Genomic DNA, 25,093 nt, shown 5'->3' on the forward strand with positions numbered 1-25,093 from the left:
CTTTCTGATCTACAGCCTGTGATATGAATGTTCACAAGCAATGCGTAATAAATGTACCCAGTCTTTGCGGAATGGATCACACAGAAAAAAGAGGAAGGCTCTATCTGAAGGCTGAAGTGAATGGTGAAAAGCTTGAAGTCACAGGTAAGAAAGCTGCAAGCCTCATTATGGAACTCCTATTGGTTTGGTAGTATGTCTGCTCATTTGCATTTAATAGCTTACGTCAGCACAATAATAACATTTTCTAGCATTGCTTTAGTCTGGTCAATAAGCCCAATAGCTTGTGCATGGCTACACACAGTTGGCTGCACACAGTTAAAACTGGCTATTCACGCAATCCACATTACAGCCTAGTAGGTTTTTCATCACATAGATAAGTGACTTCAGATGCTGAACACACATTAAGAAACCACTGGAATTCTGCACCACCCACCAGCCCTGAAGACAGCCGTTTCCTGTTGCCGCTGTGCTGGTGATTTGGCTTGAGAAATTTCACCGAGGCAGCATATAAAGTACAATTGGTATAGTACAGTGGTACCTCGGGTTACATACGCTTCAGGTTACATACGCTTCAGGTTACAGACTCCGCTAACCCAGAAATAGTGCTTCAGATTAAGAACTTTGCTTCAGGATGAGAACAGAAATCGTGCTCTGGCAGCGCAGCAGCAGCAGGAGGCCCCATTAGCTAAAGTGGTGCTTCAGGTTAAGAACAGTTTCAGGTTAAGAATGGACCTCCGGAATGAATTAAGTACTTAACCCGAGGTACCACTGTATGTGTGTGTGTGTGCGCACGCGGTTTGCGATTCACCGCTTCTGCACATACGCATGATGTTATTTTGCGTGTCTGCGCATGCGCGAGCGGCGAAACCTGGAAGTAACGCTTTCTGGTACTTCCGGGTCACCGCAGGACGTAACCTGAAAGAATGTAACATGAAGCGGACGTAACATGAGGTATGACTGTACATAGTTTTGAAAACTCCCCATGTTTCCCAAAGATCTCAAAATCACAAATAATCAATAAATGTAAACTAATGGTGGCAGTCACCAGGCAAGCCTTCTCGGTGGAAGCTCTACTTGACGGCTTCCACTTGCGCAATGTGGCTTTCCCCCTCCCCTCCCCCGTTGGCCTCTTGCACCCCTCAAAATTGGTGAGGGGTGTGTGAGAGAACTCCAAAGTGGGGCGAAAAGGGATGAAGGTTCCATCTGACAAACTTATAGGACATAGCGCAGCAATAAATTCCACCCCAAATAATTATTTTTGGAAATCCTGGAATTATGTCTTGCCTTTCTGAATGTTTTGCTACATCTATCATTGAATTCTTACACAAACGTTAAACTTGAGATAATATATATATATTTAACTTCTTACTTACGCAACCACTTGCTTTCGCTGGGGCTTATATTTCTTCTCTTGCCTGTACCGTAGCTTCACCATCAAGAAGAACTGAGACTAGCTATTTGTTATTAAGGCTTGGATCTAAAACAAAGGCTCACAATTAAAAAAAACACTTAAAATATTTATAGTTTAGTAACTTTTTATTTTCGCACTCTTCTCCAAAACAAACGTGCTGGGTTATAAAATATTCTTAATACTTACAAATTTGGCAACTTGTCATAGAATCATAGAATCATAGAGTTGGAAGAGACCACAAGGGCCATCGAGTCCAACCCGCTGCCAAGCAGGAAACATCTCACCCACACTGACCTTTACTAGACTATATTTCAAATAGAGTTTAAAAAAATAAAATAAACACAATTCTTGTGACAGCAGTTGGTACACCCAGTTATTTAATGTGTTTACAGAGAAGAATTTCCAGCTTGAAATTAATTGCTCTCTGTACTTTGCAATGGCTGTTTGTTGTGCTTATACAGTGTATATAACTTTGTCTACTTTCGTGGCATGTTTTCGTTATGGATGTGCCAGCAGTCTGATTTTCGAAAGCGCAGGGTGGCACTCAGTGTAGCCATAAGTTGATATAAACCTGGGGGTCGAGGTCCACTTGTGCCATGAGACGTTTCCAGCCTTTCTACCCCCTAAACCCATTCCAGGTGTGGCCCCAATCCTCCAGAGAAGATTTAGGGGGCACAGAGATGGGGAGGAGTGACAGGTTTTCTTGTGCAACTGGACCTCATTCTGCACACACAACAACTTAGTTGAATCCTGCTCTTAGACAATAAATGCTAGTAAAAAAATAGCAACAGGGGGTAAAGGTAAAGGGACCCCTGACCATTAGGTCCAGTCGTGGCCGACTCTGGAGTTGCGGCACTCATCTCGCTTTATTGGCCAAGGGAGCCGGCGTACAGCTTCCGGGTCATGTGGCCAGCATGACTAAGCCGCTTCTGGCGAACCAGAGCAGCACACGGAAACGCCGTTTACCTTCCCGCCGGAGCGGTACCTATTTATCTACTTGCACTTTGATGTGCTTTCAAGCTGCTAGGTTGGCAAGAGCAGGGACCGAGCAACAGGAGCTCACCCCGTCGTGGGGATTCGAACTGCCGACCTTCTGATTGGCAAGTCCTAGGCTCTGTGGTTTAACCCACAGCGCCACCCGCGTTCCACACCAACTTCTAAGGAATCCCCAAATAGCTTGTAAGCTATAATTCATCATATGTGAGAGCTTACTATTTTAAAAGCTACTGAAGAGGAGTGCAACTCAAGAAAAATCAAGAAAAAGAAATCGCATGGAAATGGTTTCTGTGAATATTTGGCTGCTCCCTGCCCCCCCCCCCAGTAACAGGAAAAGGGAGTGTTTTTCCCTCCGTGGATTCTACCAGAAACTTCTTCCTGCCCCAGCACCAAGTCAGAGAGACGAGCCATGTTGGATAAGAATGAAATCTTACTGTCTTGTTCTTTGCTAGGAAGCCATGGTCCTAGGCTCTTGTGGTTTAACCCACAGCGCCACCCATGTCCCATGCAACAGAGGGTAGTTTGGAGCAAATGAGATTAGATGCTTTTTCTGTGGAGACCTAAGGAGCTGCCAGAGCTGGTGACTTGGGTGCAGAGTTCCACTCTACTTATGGAATGCTCTCCCTGGAGGAAGTGGGGAAAGGTGGTTTCTCCAGTTTATCTGTGCTCCTTATAGTTCCCTGCAAATCTGCTTGGGACTATTGGAGGCCATCTAGAATTATGTGCGATGTTCTGTTAGGGGCTGCAGGGGTAAGGAGAAATTCCCTTGCCTCACACTTGCCTTCAGCTGAAGGCATAGCTGTCAACTTTCCCCTTTTCCTGCGAGGAATCCTATTTGGAATAAGAGAATTTCCCTTTAAAAAAGGGAAACAGCTATGGCTGAAGGGATCTACTGGATCTTCCATGACTGGAAGCAATCCATCCGTTTGTGGAATGACCATCAGAGGGCCTAAGTAGATGTGCGACCACATTTAACGTGTGCAAGTTCTTTCCTTCCAAATCTTTACCACAAAATACATAATTCTACTCTCTGATCTAAGTCTGGTATTAAATCTAATACATCACACCAGCTCTCAGCTTTGTAGAAAGCTACAGCCTTGGACCCCACTATAGGAAAGCTTATTATTTTGACTTGCCTCTCTCTTTAATTAGGGTATTGGATTCTCTCATTTCCACCTCACATGTATACCTCTAGAATTAAAGACCAGCTCTGGCCAGATATGTGAATTCCTTTTTCTCACCCTTTCTCGCCCCTTTACGTTCGTTTGTTTTCTTGAAGCTGTTTCTTTGCTTTTGTAATTATTCTTAATACCAGGAAATGTTTTTAAAAAGTGAACAGATACAATTTTTATGCCCATTTTGTGCTAAAAATGCATGCTGTTAAATATTACTGCTGGGTGGTACTCAGGCTAATAAAAATGCTTTCTCTTCGGCTGTATTGGCATATCTGAAGCAATAGCCCATGAAAATGCAAAGCATGTTTTCTGCATTCTCTGTGAAATAGCATCATTTATCAGCTTAGTGAGTGCAAAGCGTTATTAGGGTCTGTTTCTGTTAATGCACCAGTCGGAAGTTGAATTTGCGCTGAGCTAGCAGGCTGTTTTCTATGGTCCATCTATTGCTTTCAGTTCCAAGGTTATTATTTCCAAGGCAATAGTAAAATAATAAAAATGTGTCATATATATACACAATTTGTGTGATGTGTGTATGTATATAAAATAAAACATTTATTTCTGATTTATTGTGTGTTTGTATATATACACATGCACACCCCTTGAGTCTGGCAGGGCTATCTGTGGCATGCTTTTGTTCAATTATAATTATGATGTTTCAGCAGTTATTTTGAGAAGGAGTTGCACCCATACTGGAAAATTGCACTAGATCCCTAAATTTAATTTGTCCTGTGCTCTAGATAGGGAAGTATACAGTCATACCTCGGGTTACAGACTCTTCAGCTTGCATTTTTTCAGGTTACGGACCACTGAAACCTGTTTGTGCATATATATATGAGAGACCTTAGAATTCCTATGACATATGATAATAATGAAAGTTCTCTTAACCTACCCCACAGTGTATGCACTAAGAGAAAATTAAGAGAGGGTTTTTGAATGTCAATTAGTAGAGTTTGCAACATTCTCACTTCTCTGCTTGAGAAGAAGCAATAAAGAATCCAGAACCTGCAAGCAGGAACGTTTTAATTAAAATTTGAAGGAGCCTTTATTAATGAAACCTCTTGAAATGAGTTTATCTCAGAGAAACGGCAAGTAGTTGGGGATAATGAAGTGAGAGGTAGACCATTCACTTCTGTGAAATGGGGCTTGCTTCTGAGTAAACATTACAGAAGGATGATGACCATGAGGCAGGGTAACACTGGTAAATATTGCATTACATTGTGCTGTTTAGAACCTCCATTTTAATTCTGTTTGCGGCTTATGAACTATTGAAATTGGTTCTAGTGTTCTTTGGCCACCACACATATTCTGCTGCCACTGCGCCGCTTGCGCGCAGTTTTCGTTCTTTTCCTGGGGCAAAGTTCTTAACCTGGAGCAACCATTTCCTGGTTAGCGGAGTTTGTAACCCGAAGCGTTTGTAACTCGAAGCATCTGTAACCCGAGGTACCGCTGTAGTCATTAGGATTTGTAAAGTGATGCACTTGCCTTAATATATATATATGCTTACAACTACATCAAAACCTCTAGTTGTTACTCAAGGCACTTTATACAATGCAGTGAAACTCAATCCAAAGCAAAGCACTTTTTGTAAGACAAATTGGGGACAGAAGAGTGAATTTCACTTTTATAGGCATATGGCAAAAATTGTCCATATATTTCAGTGCAAATGTGTGGACAGAATGGCAAGTTTACATCACAGGGTGAAGGATCCTGCCTTAAATAAATTGGTGCCATATCCTTTTTGTGACTTGATTCGTATCTAGCATGGCTATTGGGAAGTTTTTTTCCTATTCCGAAAAAGAATTGGACGTTAATAATACATCTGCTTTGGCCTCTGTGAATTCTATTAAAACATGTTCCCCCTTATGGCACAGATGAAGCAAGATCTGGTGGTTGACTGCTCCTTAGCAAGTTCCTCCAATAGTTGCCTTTATTTCTATTGGTTCGCATCTTAAATTCAGTTTAATCTTGGGCTAGGTCTTTAAACTTTAGAACACCACTTCCATTACTTCCAAATTTGTATTGACTTCCACTTGAGGCCAAGAGCTTCAGTTGATGAATGTGAAAGTAATGCTGTTTTTTTTTCCACGCACAGACACCCCTTTCATTTTCCTTTTTGCTGACCTAGGATTTTAATTTAGTGTTATGCGGTGCAAAAATTCTGTAGGAGGCTGAATCAGAGTTCCATTTGCTCTTAAAATGCTCCGCGCAAAAGGTCTTACCTTGCCTGATGCCCTGAAGCAAGAAGAGCTAGTTATTTCGAAATTTTAATGTTTTAGGATAAAATGAGTTGAATACAAAATCGACACTGTTGCGCCATCTCTCGTTACTGAGGAGGTGGCTGCTGTTTTTGCCTCAGCTGCTCATACTTCATCTCCCCCTTGGAGGTACACTTTGTCTTCCGTGTGTGTGTGTGTTTGTGTGTGTGTGTTTTAAAAAACCATAGTTATTTCAGGCTGAAAGAAAGGAAGTATAGGATATACAGCTACCATAGTAAATATAGGCCTGGACCCAAATGGGCTACTTTGAAAAGCAGCTCAGCAGCTTCAACTGGTACAAAATGCAGCCACTCAACTGCTAGGACCATACAGTCAAGCGCTTGTAAAAGGTAAAGGGACCCCTGACCATTAGGTCCAGTCGTGACCGACTCTGGGCTGCGGCTCTCATCTCGCTTTATTGGCCGAGGGAGCTGGCATACAGCTTCCGGGTCATGTGGCCAGCATGACTAAGCCACTTCTGGCGAACCAGAGCAGCGCACGGAAACACCGTTTACCTTCCTGCCAGAGCGGTACTTATTTATCTACTTTCACTTTGACGTGCTTTCAAACTGCTAGGTTGGCAGGATCTGGGACCGAGCAATGGGCGCTCACTCCGTCACGGGGATTTGAACTGCCGACCTTCTGATAGGCAAGTCCTAGGCTCTGTGGTTTAACCCACGGTGCCACCCGCGTCCCTTTAACCCACAGTGCCACCCGCATCCCAAGCGCTTGAGTATATTGCAAATATTGTACTGGTTACCAGTAGGTTTCTGAGGCCAGTTGAAAGCACAGGTGATTACCTTGAAAGTCATGAATGGTTTTGGACTGGGTCACATAAGGGGCCACCTACATCTGTATCAACCTGCTTAGATGCCCAACTGCAAAGATAATTTGGTCAGCAGGAAAACACAATAGGGTCCTCTTGGTGGCAGCTACCCTCCACCTTGATCAGGGTCAGCTGCAGGTGTCAGACCAGGGACTCCGCTAACCCAGAAATAGTACCTCGGGTTAAGAACTTTGCTTGAGGATGAGAACAGAAATCGTGCTCCGGTGGCGCGGCGGCAGCAGGAGGCCCCATTAGCTAAAGTGGTGCTTCAGGTTAAGAACAGTTTCAGGTTAAGAAAAGACCTCAGAAATGAATTAAGTACTTAACCTGAGGTACCACTGTAGTAGTAGTAGTAGTAGTAGTAGTAGTAGTAGTAGTTTTATTATTTATACTCCAGTGTTAGAGGGTGCTTGGAGGTCACCGTGACTAGAGTGTAGGATCTTAAAGACTAGACTCGAGCTGTTTACACTGTGCTAACATTTCAAAGGCATATTGTATAAGCCACTGTTCTATTTTCATGTACACGCTTTCCTCCACTATGGAATATATATGGAGGTGTTTTCTTCCTTAGTTTAAGGAGGGTTCTGCAAAAGCTCTTTTGACTTCCAATGAGAATGGCACTCTGTAAAACTAAGAATTAATGGGATTTGAACTCAGGAGCAAGAATAATGGCTAGTCATCACATTCTTTATTTAGGCAGCTTGTGAAAGAAGGAAATTTTCATATTTAAAAAGGCACTCATTTTTGCTGATTGAACATGCTGCGGAATGACTTCAGCTGTGACTTCTGTGTGATAATGAACATCCGAGTTTTAGATAGGATTGGACTGAAGCAACCTACCCACCCCGAGTTTGTTATTGTGATTCCAAAGCTTCACTGAAGCACTTTCCCCTCCCTACTGTTAACACATATTTATTAATTTAGAAGATTTCTAAGTCACTTTACGTTCAGAAGACTTGTCAAATCAATGAACAGGAGATAGAAATCAAATACAATTTAACCAAGTTTCGGAGCGTTAAATAAAGTAGAGATCTAATGATGTACAAAAGAGTAACAGAACCATGTATAAAATAGAGATAAAATAAAATAGAGATCAAACATAAACTCAGATCTTACAACAATGTAACAATCAAGTACACTGTGAAGAAATCTCAAAACAATGATACAACGCGTAGGTCAAATACAATTCAAAGAAATCAAGCAATATACCAAACAGAACTTGAAGACAAAAAAAAAAAAAAGTCTCAAAATGGTATACAGTATAAAAATCAAATGCAGTATAAAGTATTAATAATCAAATAAAACTTTTAAAAATAACCTTATACTATTAAATCGGTAACACCTACAAAGACAGGTGACAGATAACGTCAGATATAATAAAGCATCACAATATTTTTTATGTTATATATTAACATTATTTTCTCCCCAGTCCCCACACTCAAATAGAGACTTTTTAATGCTCTGTGATTATTATAGACTTACTTTTCAGAAGTCAGACCTGTGAATGTAATGAAGAGTCATTGCCCTCATGAGGCATATTAAAATAGTATTGCTGAACTGAGAATAGTAGTGTGTTACAGAGCCTCATAATGCAGAGGGCATAATGAAGATGATAACTGGAATGAAATTTGATGCCATAAGGAAAACACAGTCCTCATAATTTATTTTGGTGCTTAGACCAACAGCTCCACTGCAAAAATAAAAATGCAAAAGTCTAATGTTTCATTTATTGTGTCATTTGACAACTCAGTAGAATAATGTTTGATGTGTGTGTGTGTTTCATGTGGGCAATGTGTTTCGTACTCTCTAAGAGCATATTATTGCCATCAAAAGTAATATAATTTGTGAAAGGTTGGCTTCTGGTATCTGTAATATTGATTGCATTGGAGATTAGATTCACTCTCTAATATTTATTGCATTGGAGATTAGATTCAGTCTCAACCTATCAAGCAGATGTGATTGAGGCGCAGACTAATTTCCATTTGGCACATAGGGGAGTGAAGTTCTCAACAGCATAGGAGAAAGGGAGAGGTCTAAGCATTTGCAGTGCCGAAAATATGCAATAAATCATTAAACATACCCTCTTGTAGATTTTACTGTCAGCAAGTCCCTGCCTCCATTGTTGTTTAAAACTAAACCCAAATCCTAAAAAAAAACCACCACATTATTTCAGTGCAACGTTTCAAAAGTACAAAATGCTTGAAGCTCTTGGTCATAATTGAGAAATAATGTCTCTTCTGGTTCGGTGTATTTATTATTTGTATTTTGTCTGAGGTTTAATCTCTTGCCCACCTTATTCCAGAGATTGGGGTACGCAGCATTAAATTAACAAGCAGGTTAGCATAGAATAAAACTGACAACATTTAGAAGAAGAAGAAGAGGAGTTTGGATTTGATATCCCGCCTTTCACTCCCCTTAAGGAGTCTCAAAGCGGCTAACATTCTCCTTTCCCTTCCTCCCCCACAACAAACACTCTGTGAGGTGAGTGGGGCTGAGAGACTTCAGAGAAGTGTGACTAGGCCAAGGTCACCCAGCAGCTGCATGTGGAGGAGCGGAGACGCGAACCCAGTTCCCCAGATTACAAGACTACCACTCTCAACCACTACACCACACTGGCTCTTTTAAACGGCAATCCCCACCTCCCAGATTTAAAGTAATATGAAAGGGGAAGGGATTTGTGTGAAAAGACACTGGATTTTTAGGGGGAAAGCATTCTCCTGAAACAGCTACTGGGTTCTTTCTGTTATCCTCAGTGATGTCAGACCCTCCAAATGTTCCCATTTTCCAGGAACAGCCCCAGATTTACAGAAGCTGTCCCAGTTCTGATTAGATCCCAGAATGCCCCTCTTTTCCTTAGGACATCCCTATTTTCACTGGAGAAACATTGGAGGGTATGGAGTTCTGCGACCCCCCCAAGCCAATGAGATTAGCAACTTTTAGAAGACAACCGAATGCAGCCCTCTATAAGGAAGTTTTTTTACAAAAACATTTAATGTTTTATTGTGTTTTTAAATATGTTGAAAGCCAGTTAGATGGGTGTCGTATTAATAACAACAACAATAATAATTGAAAAAGATGTACGGTGGTACCTCGGGATGCAAACAGGATCTGTTCCAGAGCCCTGTTCACATCCCAAACAGAATGTAAGACACGACAGTGCAACTGCGCATGCGCGGGTCGCATTTTGGCGCTTCCGCGCATGTGCGTGACGTCATTTTGACCATCTGCGCATGCACAAGTGGTGAAACCCGGAAGTAACACGCTCCGTTACTTCCGGGTCGCCGTGGAGCGCAACCTCAAAATACTAATCCTGAAGCGTAATTATCCCGAGGTATGACTGTACCTATTTTCATCAGATAAATATTGGAGGGTATGTGGAGTGGGTTTTATGGGAACTTTAAAACTGGAAATATTTTCCTATGCAAATTAGAGTAATAGAGGTCTTCAGCAGACTGAGTCATATATAGAAGCAGTTGGAATATACATGATGTTTTCTCCCCGTGGGGCTCTCACAAGAAACTGTAACTTTTGGTTGCCTTATTCTCCCTAGAAGCTATTGGTATCTCTAAGTAGGGTTTCTATTTAGGAACTTAGCAATAACTTGCAAATTGAACTCTTGTGATTCTTTTTCTTCAAGGTTTTAAAAGCCTTTATATTCTTCAATATTATAAAAGCCTCATAAAAGGCAGAGAAACAGTTCTACATGGACTAAGCATGGGGGAGCGAGAGCTTTCTGGAGAAGGGGAGGGCTTCTAATTTACTTTCCAAGGCTATTTTTTTTTTTTTATTTAGTGTGTCTGTGTTAACATCAAACCTCTCATTTGGGGAGTAAAGAGCTGCTCCTTTCAGCTATGCCTGACCCTGTCTCATTAAAAATAGGCTGCCATCAAAGAGGTGGACTACAGAGACAGTATTTCTCTCCGAATACCATCATCATCCTGCTCTTTTGAAACAGAAGCACTCGTTCAACGGAGGGAGGAGGCAAAATCAGAGTGCTAATTATGCAGACAAAAATACAAATAGGCCAGAAAACAAAAAAGCCAGCAAAATAATGACCTTTTTCTTTAGCAACCTGTGTTTAATGTGAACTTTACTAACAATTCTCCTTTGAGCATTCTCCCTTTGTTTTGTGCCATTCAGTAGACTCATTCGCACAACGTGCTAATGCAATATTTGCACATAATACGATGCCAAGGTACATGGCCTGCATTAGTCGTAATATACGTGTGTTTCACCCTCACACCTTCTGTAATTGGCAGTGAAACAAACCCCGGAGTGCCAGGCTTAGCATTACACCTGAACCAGTGCTTGTACCGTGTTTCTCCCAAAGAAACCATTATTGGGAAGCCAGTAACAAACCTTGGCTTCACGTTGTGGGTTGTTTAGAGAGGGTTATGCTCTCCCATGAAGCTTATATAGCTTAGCCCCTGGGTAGTATGTAGTGGCAGGACCATGGCAGAAGCTCAACAGCTGTGATCACTCTGGAGACCTGCACCTGTTTAGACTAAGCCATGGTTTGCACTACATCCAAGCCAATTAGAGTAAACCATGGTGGCACACTACATCAGGTCATTGTGCCACCCTAGCTTTCTAATTAGGGATTTGTTTCCCAGGATTTTTATTCAGTTTAAGCTAAGTGCTGCTTTTCTGCAAATTTATATGATCATTTGTATTCTGGAAAGGAGTATAGATTTACCCATATCTAATACTACACTTTTAATGAGGGTGAAAGAGGAGAGCGCAAATATGGTCTAAAGCTCAACATAAAAAACAAAATAAAAAACCCCAAGATCATGGCCACTGGGCCCATCACCTCCTAGCAAATAGAAGGGGAAGAAATGGAGGCAGTGAGAGATTTTACTTTCTTGGGCTCCATGATCACTACAGATGGTGACAGCAGTCACGAAATTAAAAGACGCCTGCTTCTTGGGAGAAAAGCAATGACAAACCTAGACAGCATCTTAAAAAGCAGAGACATCACCTTGCCAACAAAGGTCCGTATAGTTAAAGCCATGGTTTTCCCAGTAGTGATGTATGGAAGTGAGAGCTGGAACATAAAGAAGGCTGATCGCCGAAGAATTGATGCTTTTGAATTATGGTGCTGGAGGAGACTCTTAAGAGTCCCATGGACTGCAAGAAGATCAAACCTATCCATTCTGAAGGAAATCAGCCCTGAGTGCTCACTGGTAGGACAGATCCTGAAGCTGAGGCTCCAATACTTTGGCCACCTCATGACAAGAGAAGACTCCCTGGAAAAGACCCTGATGTTGGGAAAGATGGAGGGCACAAGGAGAAGGGGACGACAGAGGATGAGATGGTTGGATAGTGTTCTCGAAGCTACCAGCATGAGTTTGACCAAACTGCGGGAGGCAGTGGAAGACAGGAGTGCCTGGCGTGCTCTGGTCCATGGGGTCACGAAGAGTCGGACACGACTAAACAACAACAACAACAACAACAACAACAACAACACTACTACACTGAGCTGTTTTCCTCTCCCTGCAATGCATATAGTATGTAATGGTGCAGCAAGCAGTTCATCTGATTTCGTTTTGAAGCTTACAAAACATTTCACGTAAAATGATGCAACCTGTACATGTTGCTTTCCTTACTTGGCATTATATTTTTAATGCTGGGTTTCATAGTGTAGAACAATAATTTAAGAAATGTTTCTTCTGGCCTTTTATTGAACAAATATACCCTTTGCTGTGTGCTTTTGTGACATGGCTAGAGATTCTCGGCCCTTTGCTTTTCATTGTTTATTGTTTCCTGTTAGACAAAAGCTCTAGTGTGCCGCTGTAACTCCCACCACAGTCATGCTTTTATTTTCAGAAAGGAAAATGGGTCATTTTCTCAAAAGCTGGTTGGGGAGAGATGTTCCAAGTTGTGATTTTTCCATGGAGCTGTTTCTGCAAACAGTTAAAGTTTACAGAATATTAGACTCTGGTTTATCCAACACCTAAGTTAATTATTCAGATACTTTCTACCTTCAGAAATCAAGTGAAAGCCGCCGCAGTGACCCACATCACCTGCCTCAAATGTCTGCAAGTTGTTGTTTTATTGTGGTAATAGAAATTAAGCTGGGAGACAGTTTAAAAACAAATCGCGTTGCTTGAATCCAGGGTTCCAACACTTGCAGGACGTTCCTGCTGGAAAAGTGGTGGAGAAGTCATCTTCCACTGATATTTCTTTCCCTCCTGTAGCCCTTTTACTCATTGAAAATCTCTTCTGGTGGACTGGATGCCCCTCTAGGACTGTGTGGGTGAGAGAGTAGGGGGCTGCAGCGGGGAGAGAAAATGGGCAAAAATCGCCTGCCTACTTTCTCTCATGGGAGCCTACACTGGATTGCAGTCCCCTTCCTCAAATGAAAGGGCAGCCCCCCCCCCAATTCTTTAAATGCTTTTGTCTCTTTTTAGCAACTGTTAATTTCAAACATCTTTTGAAAGTTTTTAATACCTGTTTTTAACTGTTATTTAATGAGAATTTTAATGTTTCGTTTTATATTTTTGTGGACGTTTTAGAGGGGTTTTTTTGCACTCAAGCAGTATATAAATTTTGTTAAATAAATATAAATTAAAAATAAAGGATTTGGTTTTCTGCAGATGCATTTATGTATGAAGCCAGACAGTGAACTGGTAGGACTAGAAAGTACAAAACATAATGGTATGGAATTTAACTATGGCTTTCTGCTTTCTACACTTCTCAGTGCAGAATTGATACCTGCTTTCAGTTTCACTGTGAATTGTCCACCATCTCTTCTTCTTTTCTATGAAGACTGTGGAAAACAAAAGTGTTTTATCTGCTAGGTTGTGTGTGTGTGTGTGTGTATGTATGAGAGAGAGATTATCACAAGAATAAGGTGATTATTATAATATTACTTTCCATATGTATGAAGACATGTACTTAAACCATAACTTACCAGTAATTCTTTTGGGCAACTTGTGGATACAGTTTCATCTTAAAGCCACCCCAGCAGTTCTGAAAGGTAGGTAATGTTTTGAGCCCAGAATTATTAGATGCAGTCATTCTTAATACATAATGATGCCTCTGGCTGCTTCTAAAACTTCACCAAATGTTTGACTTCATTGGAAATTTTGGTGAAATTTGCTGTTTGTTTGTTTATTGCAAATGAATGTGAACCAAATGTTCTAAGCTGAAAGCAGGTGGGTTTAAGGTCAGCAATACAAAACCCAGACGTTGATAGTTAATATTTCCAAAGCAGAACTTTCCGTGACATATTCCCTTTATTGCCCATCGCACAAATGACCACATGGGCATCTTACAGTCTTCAGTTCAGCATGGGAGAAATCATTGTATATTGCCACTAAATATATCTATTGACATCTCTGTCTCTTGTCTTTGGGCAGTAAAATCACAGAGGGCCGTCTAACTTCGTTAATTTTACCTGTGATACCTAGCATGAGAAATACTGGCATGGTTTTTATTATGTCATTAGCAATAAGTTGCTAAATGCCACAGGTAGAGCAGAATAAGTATGAACAAGAGTTCATTAATAGGATACAGTTCATTAATAGTTCATTAATAGGATACAGTATTCCTCCTATTATTCTCCCAGCCATGCTCTGAGCAGAGTTGTTATGGAATCCAGAAATGCTCCACACTTACTTCTCTAGGTGTTATTTGCACTAGCCTGAATCTAGTGCTTGCATCATGGTCCTCCATTCCAGTGAAAAGGAGTGAAGTGAGGTGGTCATTCTGGAAGAGGTGTGGGCAACCTTTGGCCCTCCAGATGTTGCTGAACTGCAACTCACATCATCCCTGGCCAGTGGCCACACTAGCTGGGGCTGATGGGAGATGTAGTTAGAATCATAGAATTGTAGAGTTGGAAGGGACCCCAAGGTCCAGCCCCGTGAGATGCAGGAATCTCAGCTAAAGCATCCATAACAGATGACCATCCAACCTCTGCTTAAAAACCTCCCAAGGATAGAGAGTCCACAACTTCCTGAGAGAGACTGTTCCATCTATAGTGGGGCTGCAGATTGCTCACCCATGCTCTATTAGATCAGCACCAGGTTCAGTTGTTGTTGTTGTTCTGCAAGGGAACACAAAGTCAGTTCAGAGAAAATTCATTGTTGGATAGAGTAGTGTGAGGCTTCCTCTTCATAACTGAATGGGAATTTCAGGGCTGAGTAAAGAAAACACACAAGGATGCAGACAGCGCTGTGGGGCTATTGTATCATATGGGCAATATAACTTGTGCTAAAAACTTGCAACGCAGAAAAGTCTCTCAACATTGCCTAGGAATGGTTTTTAAAATGGTTTTGCTCATCTCACAATAGAGTATAGACAGATAAACTAAAATGTGAGCAGGCATGCCAGTTAATTGTTATATAATTTTTAAAAACCAACTTACAATCACATTGTTTTTTGACATGGGCTCTGCGGGTTTGTGTGATTACCATTGTTCAAAAGGAATTTTAATCCATAGGGAGCATACTCCCTTATACTGAGTCAGGCCATTGATCCATTCAATATTGTCTGCACTGACTGGTAGCCGCTCTCTAGGGATTCAGACTTTCTCAGTACTTTCTCAGATTAGCATTCTGGGATTGAACCAATGCCTTCTACATTCAGAACAGATGGTCTATTGATGAGCAACAGGCATTCCCCTAACTCTGTTTCTGTGTGGTTGAGAAAAATACAAGTGCGTTAGACAATTTACACAATAAGACACTGGCGACGATCCTGCTTTATCAGATCAGTTTAAGTTTCTTTTCTTTTTGCTCTGGGGGATTGATTTTTTTTAATAAGCACACCCCACTAAGATTTGTGGGCTAGGAGTATTGCGTTGGATGTGATGAATGAGAAACTGAGTGCAGGTGTTATTGACTTCCTAAAAAATATGCATGAGGGTTTGAGGACACAACAGTACTGTTGTTGTCCTTACTAATAATCAAATAATCTCCCCCAGTCAACCCACACCTGCATACCTAATGCAGAATTTAGCATTCCAAGCAGTCGGTTCTTTTGCTTGCCCTTCTACTGTTGTTTTTATCCAGATCTAGCTCCAAATCGCATGCATTTAAATTGTTCTTGGCCCAGTGGGACTGAAAACTATGTCTGATTTGACCTTATCTTTTAAAAGGGTATCTGTATTGACACTTCATTATCCAACACATTGATAATTGCTAGAAATCCAATCCTGTTTCCTCCTGCTGCGGGAAAAGTCATGGGTGCTCTTTTCCTACCTCTGGTACAAAGGGATCCCTAATCTCCTTGCTCCTAAACTGGGGAGACATCAAAGAACTGTATCAGGGATCCTCCTCATCTGTATTTATCAACACATCGGATGGAACTATCCAGTGCTGTCCAACTTGAATCATATAGGATACTACTTTAGATCTTGTTACAGATAACTTTAGCTGTTGTCACCAAGGATAGGAATGGGCGGTCCACTTCTTGGGTGTTCGTACTGGGGGTAAAAAGAACTGGGCTATTCCAATGAATAGAGGTGGCAAAGAGGTGTGTTGTTTTTTTACTTTCATCAGATTAGCATCAGTTTTCATAGGCTTCTGCAGGGGTTTCCATTACCCCACACAAACCTATAGAAAGCTTATCAGTGCTGGCAATATCACTTACATAAGGGTTTTTGGGTTGCAGGAAAACCTTTTCTTTCCCTTTGAATCTTTGTCTAATCCTTATTGTTCGTCTATATATTTTCAGTACGAGATGCAAGAAATCTGATTCCTATGGATCCAAATGGACTTTCAGATCCTTACGTGAAGCTGAAACTTATTCCAGACCCTAAGAATGAAAGTAAACAAAAAACAAAAACCATCCGTTCCACACTTAATCCACAATGGGGTGAGACATTCACATTGTAAGTTGAAATTTGATACTTTTCCTAGTGATATTTCTGTTTGCATACGTCATCGTGTGTTTTAATAAATTAACAGAATGGCACCTATTTTTTCCTCTTCATTCTTTTCGTAGTAAGTTAAAGCCTACAGACAAAGACAGAAGATTATCCGTGGAAGTCTGGGATTGGGATCGGACAACTCGGAATGATTTCATGGGCTCTCTTTCTTTTGGAGTGTCGGAACTCATGAAATCACCTGCATGTGGATGGTAAAAAGCTCTTTGTTATGAATATGTTACTAATGCATTGCTATAATTATGGGTAATAAATCCTATTGACATATTTAAATATTTCCTAAACGTATCACCTGTGTCTTCACAGAATGCAGTGTTGAAAACCTCAGTCAATAGATATTGAGGACAAAAATCACACAGAAACTAACTATTCTTTTTCGTTGGTTTTTAAAATATCAAAGCAATTATGTAACATCTCCCACTGTTTCCCTGGAAGGGCAGAAACAGTCAGACACTCACTGCATGTTGTGTTACGTTTCTTATCTCAGGCTATTGCTGCAAACTTAAGCACACTTGCTAAGGAGAGAGTCTCTTTAACCTGAAAGTAGTTACATTGGTCCATAAGAAAAAACCCTGAGATCTGTAGTTGGCCAATACCATTTTTTAAGGCCAGTTGAAATAAGAAAAAGATTCAAAATCAGTCTCTCCTTTTAATACACTGAATGCAGGTACAAACTACTTAACCAGGAAGAAGGCGAGTATTACAATGTTCCGATACCAGAAGCAGATGACGATGGGAACGTAGAACTGAGACAGAAGTTTGAGGTGAGAATATTAGCATACATTGTATGGCAAATCCCATGTTGAGCCTGCTTCTGTGCTTCTGCTGCTGCAGTGCTTACTATAACAGACAGGAGCGACTTCCTGTCTCTTGCTTGCTGTACAATTCTTTCTCTTGCCAGTTTACGGATCGTCAATAATCACTAACTCTGAACTTGGTTTGCATAATTTTTGGCCATAATTAATGGTATGAATCTACTTTCACAATGGAATTTGGGACTGTAATTCGTTGCTATCGAACCAACATAGCAAGCGGACTGTGAGTTTCTGTGACTTTGAGGGCTCCATCCTTTCCTCACATGAAAGTTTTACAGTAGACTGTGTTACCATTAAGTAAATGAAAATGAAGGAGGACCCAGTTACTATCTTCTTGCCACTTTCCACAGGCAAGTTTATGATTGTCCCATTGGCAGCTGGGGTCTCCCTTTGCCTCTGCTCCAATGTAGCTCTATCTGTATGATTAAGTTTCATCATTTGACTAGTAGCCTCATCTACTTTGTTTAGATTTTACGTGTGCTGACTCCAAGGGTGGCACAGTGTTTCTTTGTCTGTTTCTGCTTGAAAGAGAGGAACTGAGAGAAGTATTTGACAGAGTGGTGAGAGAGAGGAAGAAAGGCGAATTTTGAGGAGGAGGGTGGAGTAAGAAAGTGGAATCAGGAGGCCTGAGAAAAGTGGTTTGGGGAGATTAGGGAGTAAATGGTGAAAATGGCAGGGGAAGGTAACTGGGGACAGAAGGAAGTTAGGTACAGAGAAGGGATGAAAGTGGTTGAATTTAGGAAACGCTTCTAGTGAATATTAACATCATCTTGATGCTGACAACACCATGAAGCTGACAGTATTGTGAAAATCATTAATTCCACTGTAGGGAGTTGCTTCCATAGAAAATCAAGAGCTTCCAGACTTGGCTCTAATACATTTCTAGCACATCTTTCCTTTTACAATTATTCTCACACCATAATTGGCCTCTAAGCTTCTTTTCCTGCTTCATCAAATGTTTGGGGGTCTTTTGGACAGTTTAGTAACATGATGTAAAATAAAATATCCCATTTGATCATCTTAATCTGATAGGTTTTCGGGTACAGGGTATATAAAGTAATGCAACTAATTACGCAAATGTTGTAAAATCCTTAATTATTTTGCTTTTGCTTTGGTGTGAATATGGCACTTGCTGAAAAGATTTTAGGTTGTATCCAATGCTGTGTTCATATAGATCATATTGATCATATCTCTGGAACAAATTTTGATTGTCCGTGGTAGTTAGGAGTGTAGGGGAATTCTGTTGTGCTAGCAGAATGACATCATTGGAGACAACGCTTTCTGAACATTCTGAACTGCCTCTGGCAGGCACAAAAAGTGAACTGCGCTTCAGTAATGTTAACAATATACAATTCCAGAAGTGGAAGTGTCAATATACTTTTGAAGTTCTGGACACTTTAAAAAATGCCAATAGTACCAATGTAATAGGGACGCAGGTGGCACTGTGGTCTAAACCACTGAGCCTTGGGCTTGCTGATCAGAAGGTTAGCGGTTCAAATCCCCATGACGGGGTGAGCTCCCGTTGCTCTGTCCCTGCTCCTGCCGACCTAGCAGTTTGAAAGCACGTCAAAGTGCAAGTAGATAAATAGGTACCGCTCTGGCAGGAAGGTAAATGGCGTTTGCCAGAAGCAGCTTAGTCATGCTGGCCACATGACCCGGAAGCTGTACGCTGGCTCCATCGGCCAGTAAAGCGAGATGATCGCCACGACCCCAGAGTCGTCCGCGACTGTACCTAAAGGTCAGGGGTCCCTTTACCTTTACCAATGTAATATTAAGGCATATTTTTTACATTTTCTGCAGATGCAATACTTTGCAACTGTATATAAAGCCGTTGTATCTATTGAAATAATAGATGTGTTTTTGGACATTGACATATTGTTCCTTGTTTATGATCTGTAGACCAAATGAGCTGAATATTGCAACTCTTCCTACAGTTAATGGAGTGCACAGCGGAAAATTTAAGTAGCTTAAACCATGGGTAGGCAAACTAAGGCCCGGAGGCTGGATCCAGTCAAATCGCCTTCTAAATCTGGTCCGGGAATCAGCGTGTTTTTACATGAGTAGAACGTGCCCTTTTATTTCAAATGCATCTCTGGGTTATTTGTGGGGCATAGGAATTCATCCCCCCCCCCCCAAAAAAAATATATAGTCTGGCCCCCCACAAGGTCTGAAGAACAGTGGACCGGCCCCCTGCTGAAAAAGTTTGCTGACCCCTGTAAACCAAGTTCCTTTTTCTTCTTTTTTTTAGTTTTCAGACATCTCAGAGTACATATCATGCAAGTGGTATTAAACCGCAACGTCTCTCCATGTTTTTATTGGCTCACATTAGTCTTAGTCATATTTTTTCAGTTAATTACACAGAGTAATAAAAACCACGCTACTGCTAGTAGTCCTCCTGAAGTCACTGTTCTGCTGTTTGTGTTCCCATTTTATGCCTGAGAGCCTTTCAGTGCTTCTGATCTGAGGAGCCATTTTCCTGGACATAATTTCCTGAATAAGCTCATTCCTTATCGCTAGCAATCAGCACCGTCAGATCTGTTTCAGGCAGGGCTCCGCAACAGCAACAGCAAGGGCACACCCTTTTGCCATGTCGCTAGATCTCACATGCACTAGCCCAGGGGTCAGCAAACTTTTTCAGCAGGGGGCCAGTCCACTGTCCCTCAGACCTTGTGGGGGGGGCAGACTATATTTTGAAAAGAAGGAAAAAAAAGAACAAATTCCTATGCCCCACAAATAATCCAGAGATGCATTTTAAATAAAAGGACAAATTCTACTCATGTAAAAACACACTGATTCCTGGACCATCGGCAGGCCAGATTTAGAAGGCGATTGGGCAGGATGCGGCCCCCAGGCCTTAGTTTGCCTACCCTGTATATGGAATCTTGCTCCCCACAACAACCCTCTTGTTTGCTGTGCAGTGTGTGGGTGCTGCCCTGTTCTCTGTGAGGCTTACAATAAATGAGAAAACAATTTGAATATAAAATAAGAGATTAAAATATAATGTAAAAAACCCCATTGCACCCCCAGAGCTAAAACATGGGCCTCCAGGGGATATTGGGGTGGGTGGAAATCAGCCAGTAATATATATTTCTGCATACTGGCTGCAGGCTTCAAGGCCTGGCCTAAACGGCCTTTTCAAAATTACCTGATGCAGGCACAAATGTTCCAGGTGAGAGAACAGAACCCAGCAGAGAAGTCACAGCTGATATTGCAGCTGGTATTGAACATGTTGAAATCATTATTCCTTTATGGCCCCTAGCCTATTTCCAATGCACACGCAATTTAGTTTATTTTGGCAGGTTCTGTGCATAACTATTAGTAATTTAGGATCCATGAGAGATTTAAAAATAAGTCTGAAAGCTTCGTTGCTCTCCTGCAGGACCAAGAAACAGCTCAGAAGAGCAGGTTATCTGGACCCTGAGACCATCCTCTGAGGCCCTTCTTCGTGTGCCTCCTCCACGAAAGGTCCGGAGGGTGGCAACACGAGAACAGGCCTTTTCTGCAGTGGCTCCCTGTTTGTGGAATGCTCTCCCCAGGGTGATTTGCCTGGCGCCTTCATTATATACCTTTAGGTGCCAAGCAGAAACGTTCCTCTCAAACCAGGCCTTTGGCTGATGACATCTGATACCTTTTTAATTATGTTGTGAGGGTGGGCTTATTGGCTTGCTAATCTTCTTATTTTTACTATTTATCTTGTGTCTTTTATATTGTAATTTTGTGTTGTGAACTGCCCTGAGTTCTATGGATGAAGGGCAGTGTTAAGTTGTGGATGAACATATCAGACGACACAGCGATTCTTCAAACAGCTCTTGTTTACTCACAGGCCAGAACAGAACTGAACTGAAGGGTTCAGCCAGCCTGCTTATATAGAGCTCCACTAGAATGCAACAGTAACCACTTTCTGTAACTATCCAATCACTGAACGTCACTTTCAACCCCTTATTTGCATATGTGGACCTGAGTGAAAACTATCTACAGTATCCCCCTGCTGGCCCAGGGTGAGAACTTCAGTACATAACAGGCAGTATACAAATTTAATGAATGAATCAATGAATGAATTATAATAATGGTCAGGCAGCATGGATGGAAGTGGCCTCAGCTCAGTGATTCCAATACACTGAATAGGATACAGTTCGTCAACTTTTTTGCATTGATGCTTCCATTTCCCAAGAAATGACATCATGAAAGGGAACTTCAGTAGTGTGGAGGATCACTTTTTAAAAAAACTTTCCCCATAGCATTGAATGTTGAGTGTTTGTTGGTACTGGGGCGGGGAAACCTGGGCAGGTAAAAAAAAAAATGGAATGACTAGCTGGCTCCCTGATTCCACACTTAGTTGTTGTTGTTTTTAATCAACTGTTATTTGCAGGATTGCAAGAACGTTCTGGGCAGTATCTAACTGTCTTCCTCCACTTATTGAAGGCTCTTTACACCAGCCAAGACTTTTGTGAAAGAAAAGTAGGAAGGGTGATCTTAGCAAAGAACCCTCTTTATCCTGCAACCTTCCATGATGAGTGGTTTTCAAATAAGTTTTACTCAGAGTAGACCAAATGAATTTAACTAACTTAGACTAGAGCTACACTGACCTGTTTAGCATTGTTTCCCCCATTAGAACGATATTAGATATGTCATTCTAAAATGTCACAGGGCATACTTGTTAATTAAAACTTTTTTTTTACCTTTCTCTTCGACAAATGTAAGTAATATCCGGCCACACCATTTTCCAAAACACTGTTTTTTCCCCTGCTGCTGGTCGCTGGTTCCTCTGCTCTGTCTCTGTGGTGTCACATTTTAATTCTTCCTCCCACCTTCTGTGTCCTTTTGTTATCTGCCACTCGAATACCACTGGAGGGGAGTCAGGGTTTGAATGCAGTCAAAAAGGTAAGACACTGCATTAGGGACATATGAGCAGTGTTCTACCGATATAGCAGCATAAAATAATTTTTAAAATTAAGCGATAAAAGGGACAAGGTAATAACACATTATGAACGTAAAAAGTAGGACGTCCATCCACATTATCAAACTATTCCTTAACCCTTCCTTAAGATTAAACACCATGAATGTAGAGTAAAACCTCTTTGAATACCACCCCGTGTCTAAACCCTCTGGAGCAGATTGAAGGGGGGTGGCAGGGAGCTGAAGAGAGATGCTGGAATTCTGACTCAAGCATTGAACTGCTATCAGAAGATTCTAAGTCGCTGATGGTCTGGTGTCAAGGACCATTGGCTTAGATAGCTTTTAACAGGGATTAGACAAGTTTGTAGAGGATAGATAAGTTGAATGTGCCATGTTCAGAAGCAAAGTACCCTTGAATATCTGATGTCCCTGTAGGAATCGGAACGCTGGATTAAATTGGACCTTTGGTCACATCCAGCAGGGCTCGTCTTGTGTTAAGTCCCTTCCACGGCATCTTTTTTGAATCTAGCTTTTAGGAGTGTGTGTGAGAATCTAAGTATGTATAATACACACGCGCATTCATGCAGGCTCTCTCTCCCACCCTGCTACAGTTGCTAACTGAGCTCTGCAGCCTGTCACACATTTTTTAATGTACACAAATTAATAGAAGATTAGCACCTTGCACAGCAAAAAAATAATAATCACACATTTGCATTAACTGAGTTTATCCTTACCTATTTTCAGATAATCCAATAAAGCTGTGACTTAATAATAATAATAATAATAATAATAATAATTTATTATTTGTACCCCGCCCATCTGGCTGGGTTTCCCCAGCCACTCTGGGCGGCTTCCATAGAAACAAAGAATACAGTAAAATATCACAGATTAAAAACTTCCCTGAACAGGGCTGCCTTAAGATGTCTTCTAAATGTCAGGTAGTTATTTATCGCTTTGACATCTGCTGGGAGGGCGTTCCACAGGGCGGGCGCCACTACCGAGAAGGCCCTCTGCCTGGTTCCCTGTAGCTTTGCTTCTCGCAATGAGGGAACCGCCAGGAGGCCCTCGGAGCTGGACCTCAGTGTCCGGGCAGAACGATGGGGGTGGAGACGCTCCTTCAGGTATACTGGGCCGAGGCCGTTTAGGGCTTTAAAGGTCAACACCAACACTTTGAATTGTGCTCGGAAACGTACTGGGAGCCAATGTAGGTCTTTCAAGACCGGTGTTATGTGGTCTCGGCGGCCGCCCCCAGTCACCAGTCTAGCTGCCGCATTCTGGATTAGTTGTAGTTTCCGAGTCACCTTCAAAGGTAGCCCCACGTAGAGCGCATTGCAGTAGTCCAAGCGGGAGATAACAAGAGCATGCACCACTCTGGCGAGACAGTCCGCGGGCAGGTAGGGTCTCAGCCTGCGTACCAGGTGGAGTTGGTAGACAGCTGCCCTGGATACAGAATTGACCTGTGCCTCCATGGACAGCTGTGAGTCCAAAATGACTCCCAGGCTGCGCACCTGGTCCTTCAGGGGCACAGTTACCCTATTCAGGACCAGGGAGTCCTCCACACCAGCCCGCCTCCTGTCCCCCAAAAACAGTACTTCTGTCTTGTCAGGATTCAACCTCAATCCATTAACCGCCATCCATCCTCCAACCGCCTCCAGGCACTCACACAGGACCTTCACCGCCTTCACTGGTTCTGATTTAAAAGAGAGGTAGAGCTGGGTATCGTCTGCATATTGATGGACACCCAGTCCAAACCTCCTGATGATCTCTCCCAGCGGCTTCATATAGATGTTAAAAAGCATGGGGGAGAGGACGGAACCCTGAGGCACCCCACAAGTGAGGGCCCAGGGGTCTGAACACTCATCCCCCACCACCACTTTCTGTACACGGCCCAGGAGGAAGGAGCGAAACCACTGTATAACAGTGCCCCCAGCTCCCAGCCCCTCTAGACGGTCCAGAAGGATGTTATGGTCGATTGTATCAAAGGCCGCCGAGAGATCCAGCAGAACCAGGAAACAACTCTCACCTTTGTCCCTAGCTCGCCGGAGATCATCAACCAGCGCGACCAAGGCAGTTTCAGTCCCATGGTGAGGCCTGAATCCCGATTGGAAGGGATCCAAATGGTCCGCATCCTCCAGGCGTGCCTGGAGTTGTTCAGCAACCACGCGCTCAATCACCTTGCCCAAGAATGGAAGATTTGAGACTGGGCGATAGTTGGCCATACTGGCCGGGTCTAAAGATGGTTTTTTAAGAAGCGGTTTAATGACCGCCTCTTTCAGCGGATCTGGGAATGTTCCCTCACGGAGGGAAGCATTCACCACCCCGCAGAGCCCATCGCCCAGTCCTTCCCAGCTAGCTTTTATTAGCCAGGATGGGCAAGGATCAAGGAGACAGGTGGTTGGTTTCACGCGTCCAAGCAGCCTGTCCACATCCTCGGGGGTAATGGATTGAAATTGATTCCATGCAACTTGACCAGACAGAGCTCTAGCACTCTCCCGCACCGGCCCTGCTCCCACGGTGGTGTCTAGCTCCTTCCGAATATGAGTGATTTTATCTGCAAAAAACTTTGCAAAATCGTTGCAGGAGATCTTGGGGTCTTTACAAGGCCCCGGTGGTAAAGGTGGTTCCGTTAAGTTGCGAACCACCTGAAAGAGTCTCCTGCTACTCTTTTCTGCAGATGCAATAGAGGCGGTGAAGAAGGTCTTCTTCGCCGTCGCTATCGCCACTTGGTAGGCTCGACGTTGAGCTCTAACCTGTGTCCGGTCAGATTCGGAGTGAGTTTTCCGCCACCGACGCTCTAACCGTCTCAACGATTGTTTCATCGCCCTCA

The 25,093-nt window shown here is 42.3% G+C and overlaps 1 protein-coding gene across 6 annotated transcripts in view; it reads left to right on the forward strand.

The window, feature by feature from the left end:
* PRKCA (protein kinase C alpha) overlaps positions 1-25,093 on the forward strand; it is a 195,376-nt gene that overhangs the window by 126,832 nt on the left and 43,451 nt on the right. For all 6 annotated transcript variants that reach the window (XR_014508007.1, XR_014508008.1, XR_014508009.1 and 3 more), the window contains exons 5-8: positions 16-144; positions 16,345-16,501; positions 16,615-16,749; positions 17,223-17,319. Coding sequence is in view for 2 of the 6 variants with exons in the window: in XM_083427514.1 (XP_083283640.1) it covers positions 16-144; positions 16,345-16,501; positions 16,615-16,749; positions 17,223-17,319 (518 nt within the window). In the remaining 4 variants the exon portion in view is untranslated. The remainder of the gene's footprint in view (positions 1-15; positions 145-16,344; positions 16,502-16,614; positions 16,750-17,222; positions 17,320-25,093) is intronic.

Source organism: Podarcis tiliguerta (assembly GCF_965153285.1).
Source record: "Podarcis tiliguerta genome assembly, chromosome: 2".
Lineage (NCBI taxonomy): Eukaryota > Metazoa > Chordata > Lepidosauria > Squamata > Lacertidae > Podarcis > Podarcis tiliguerta.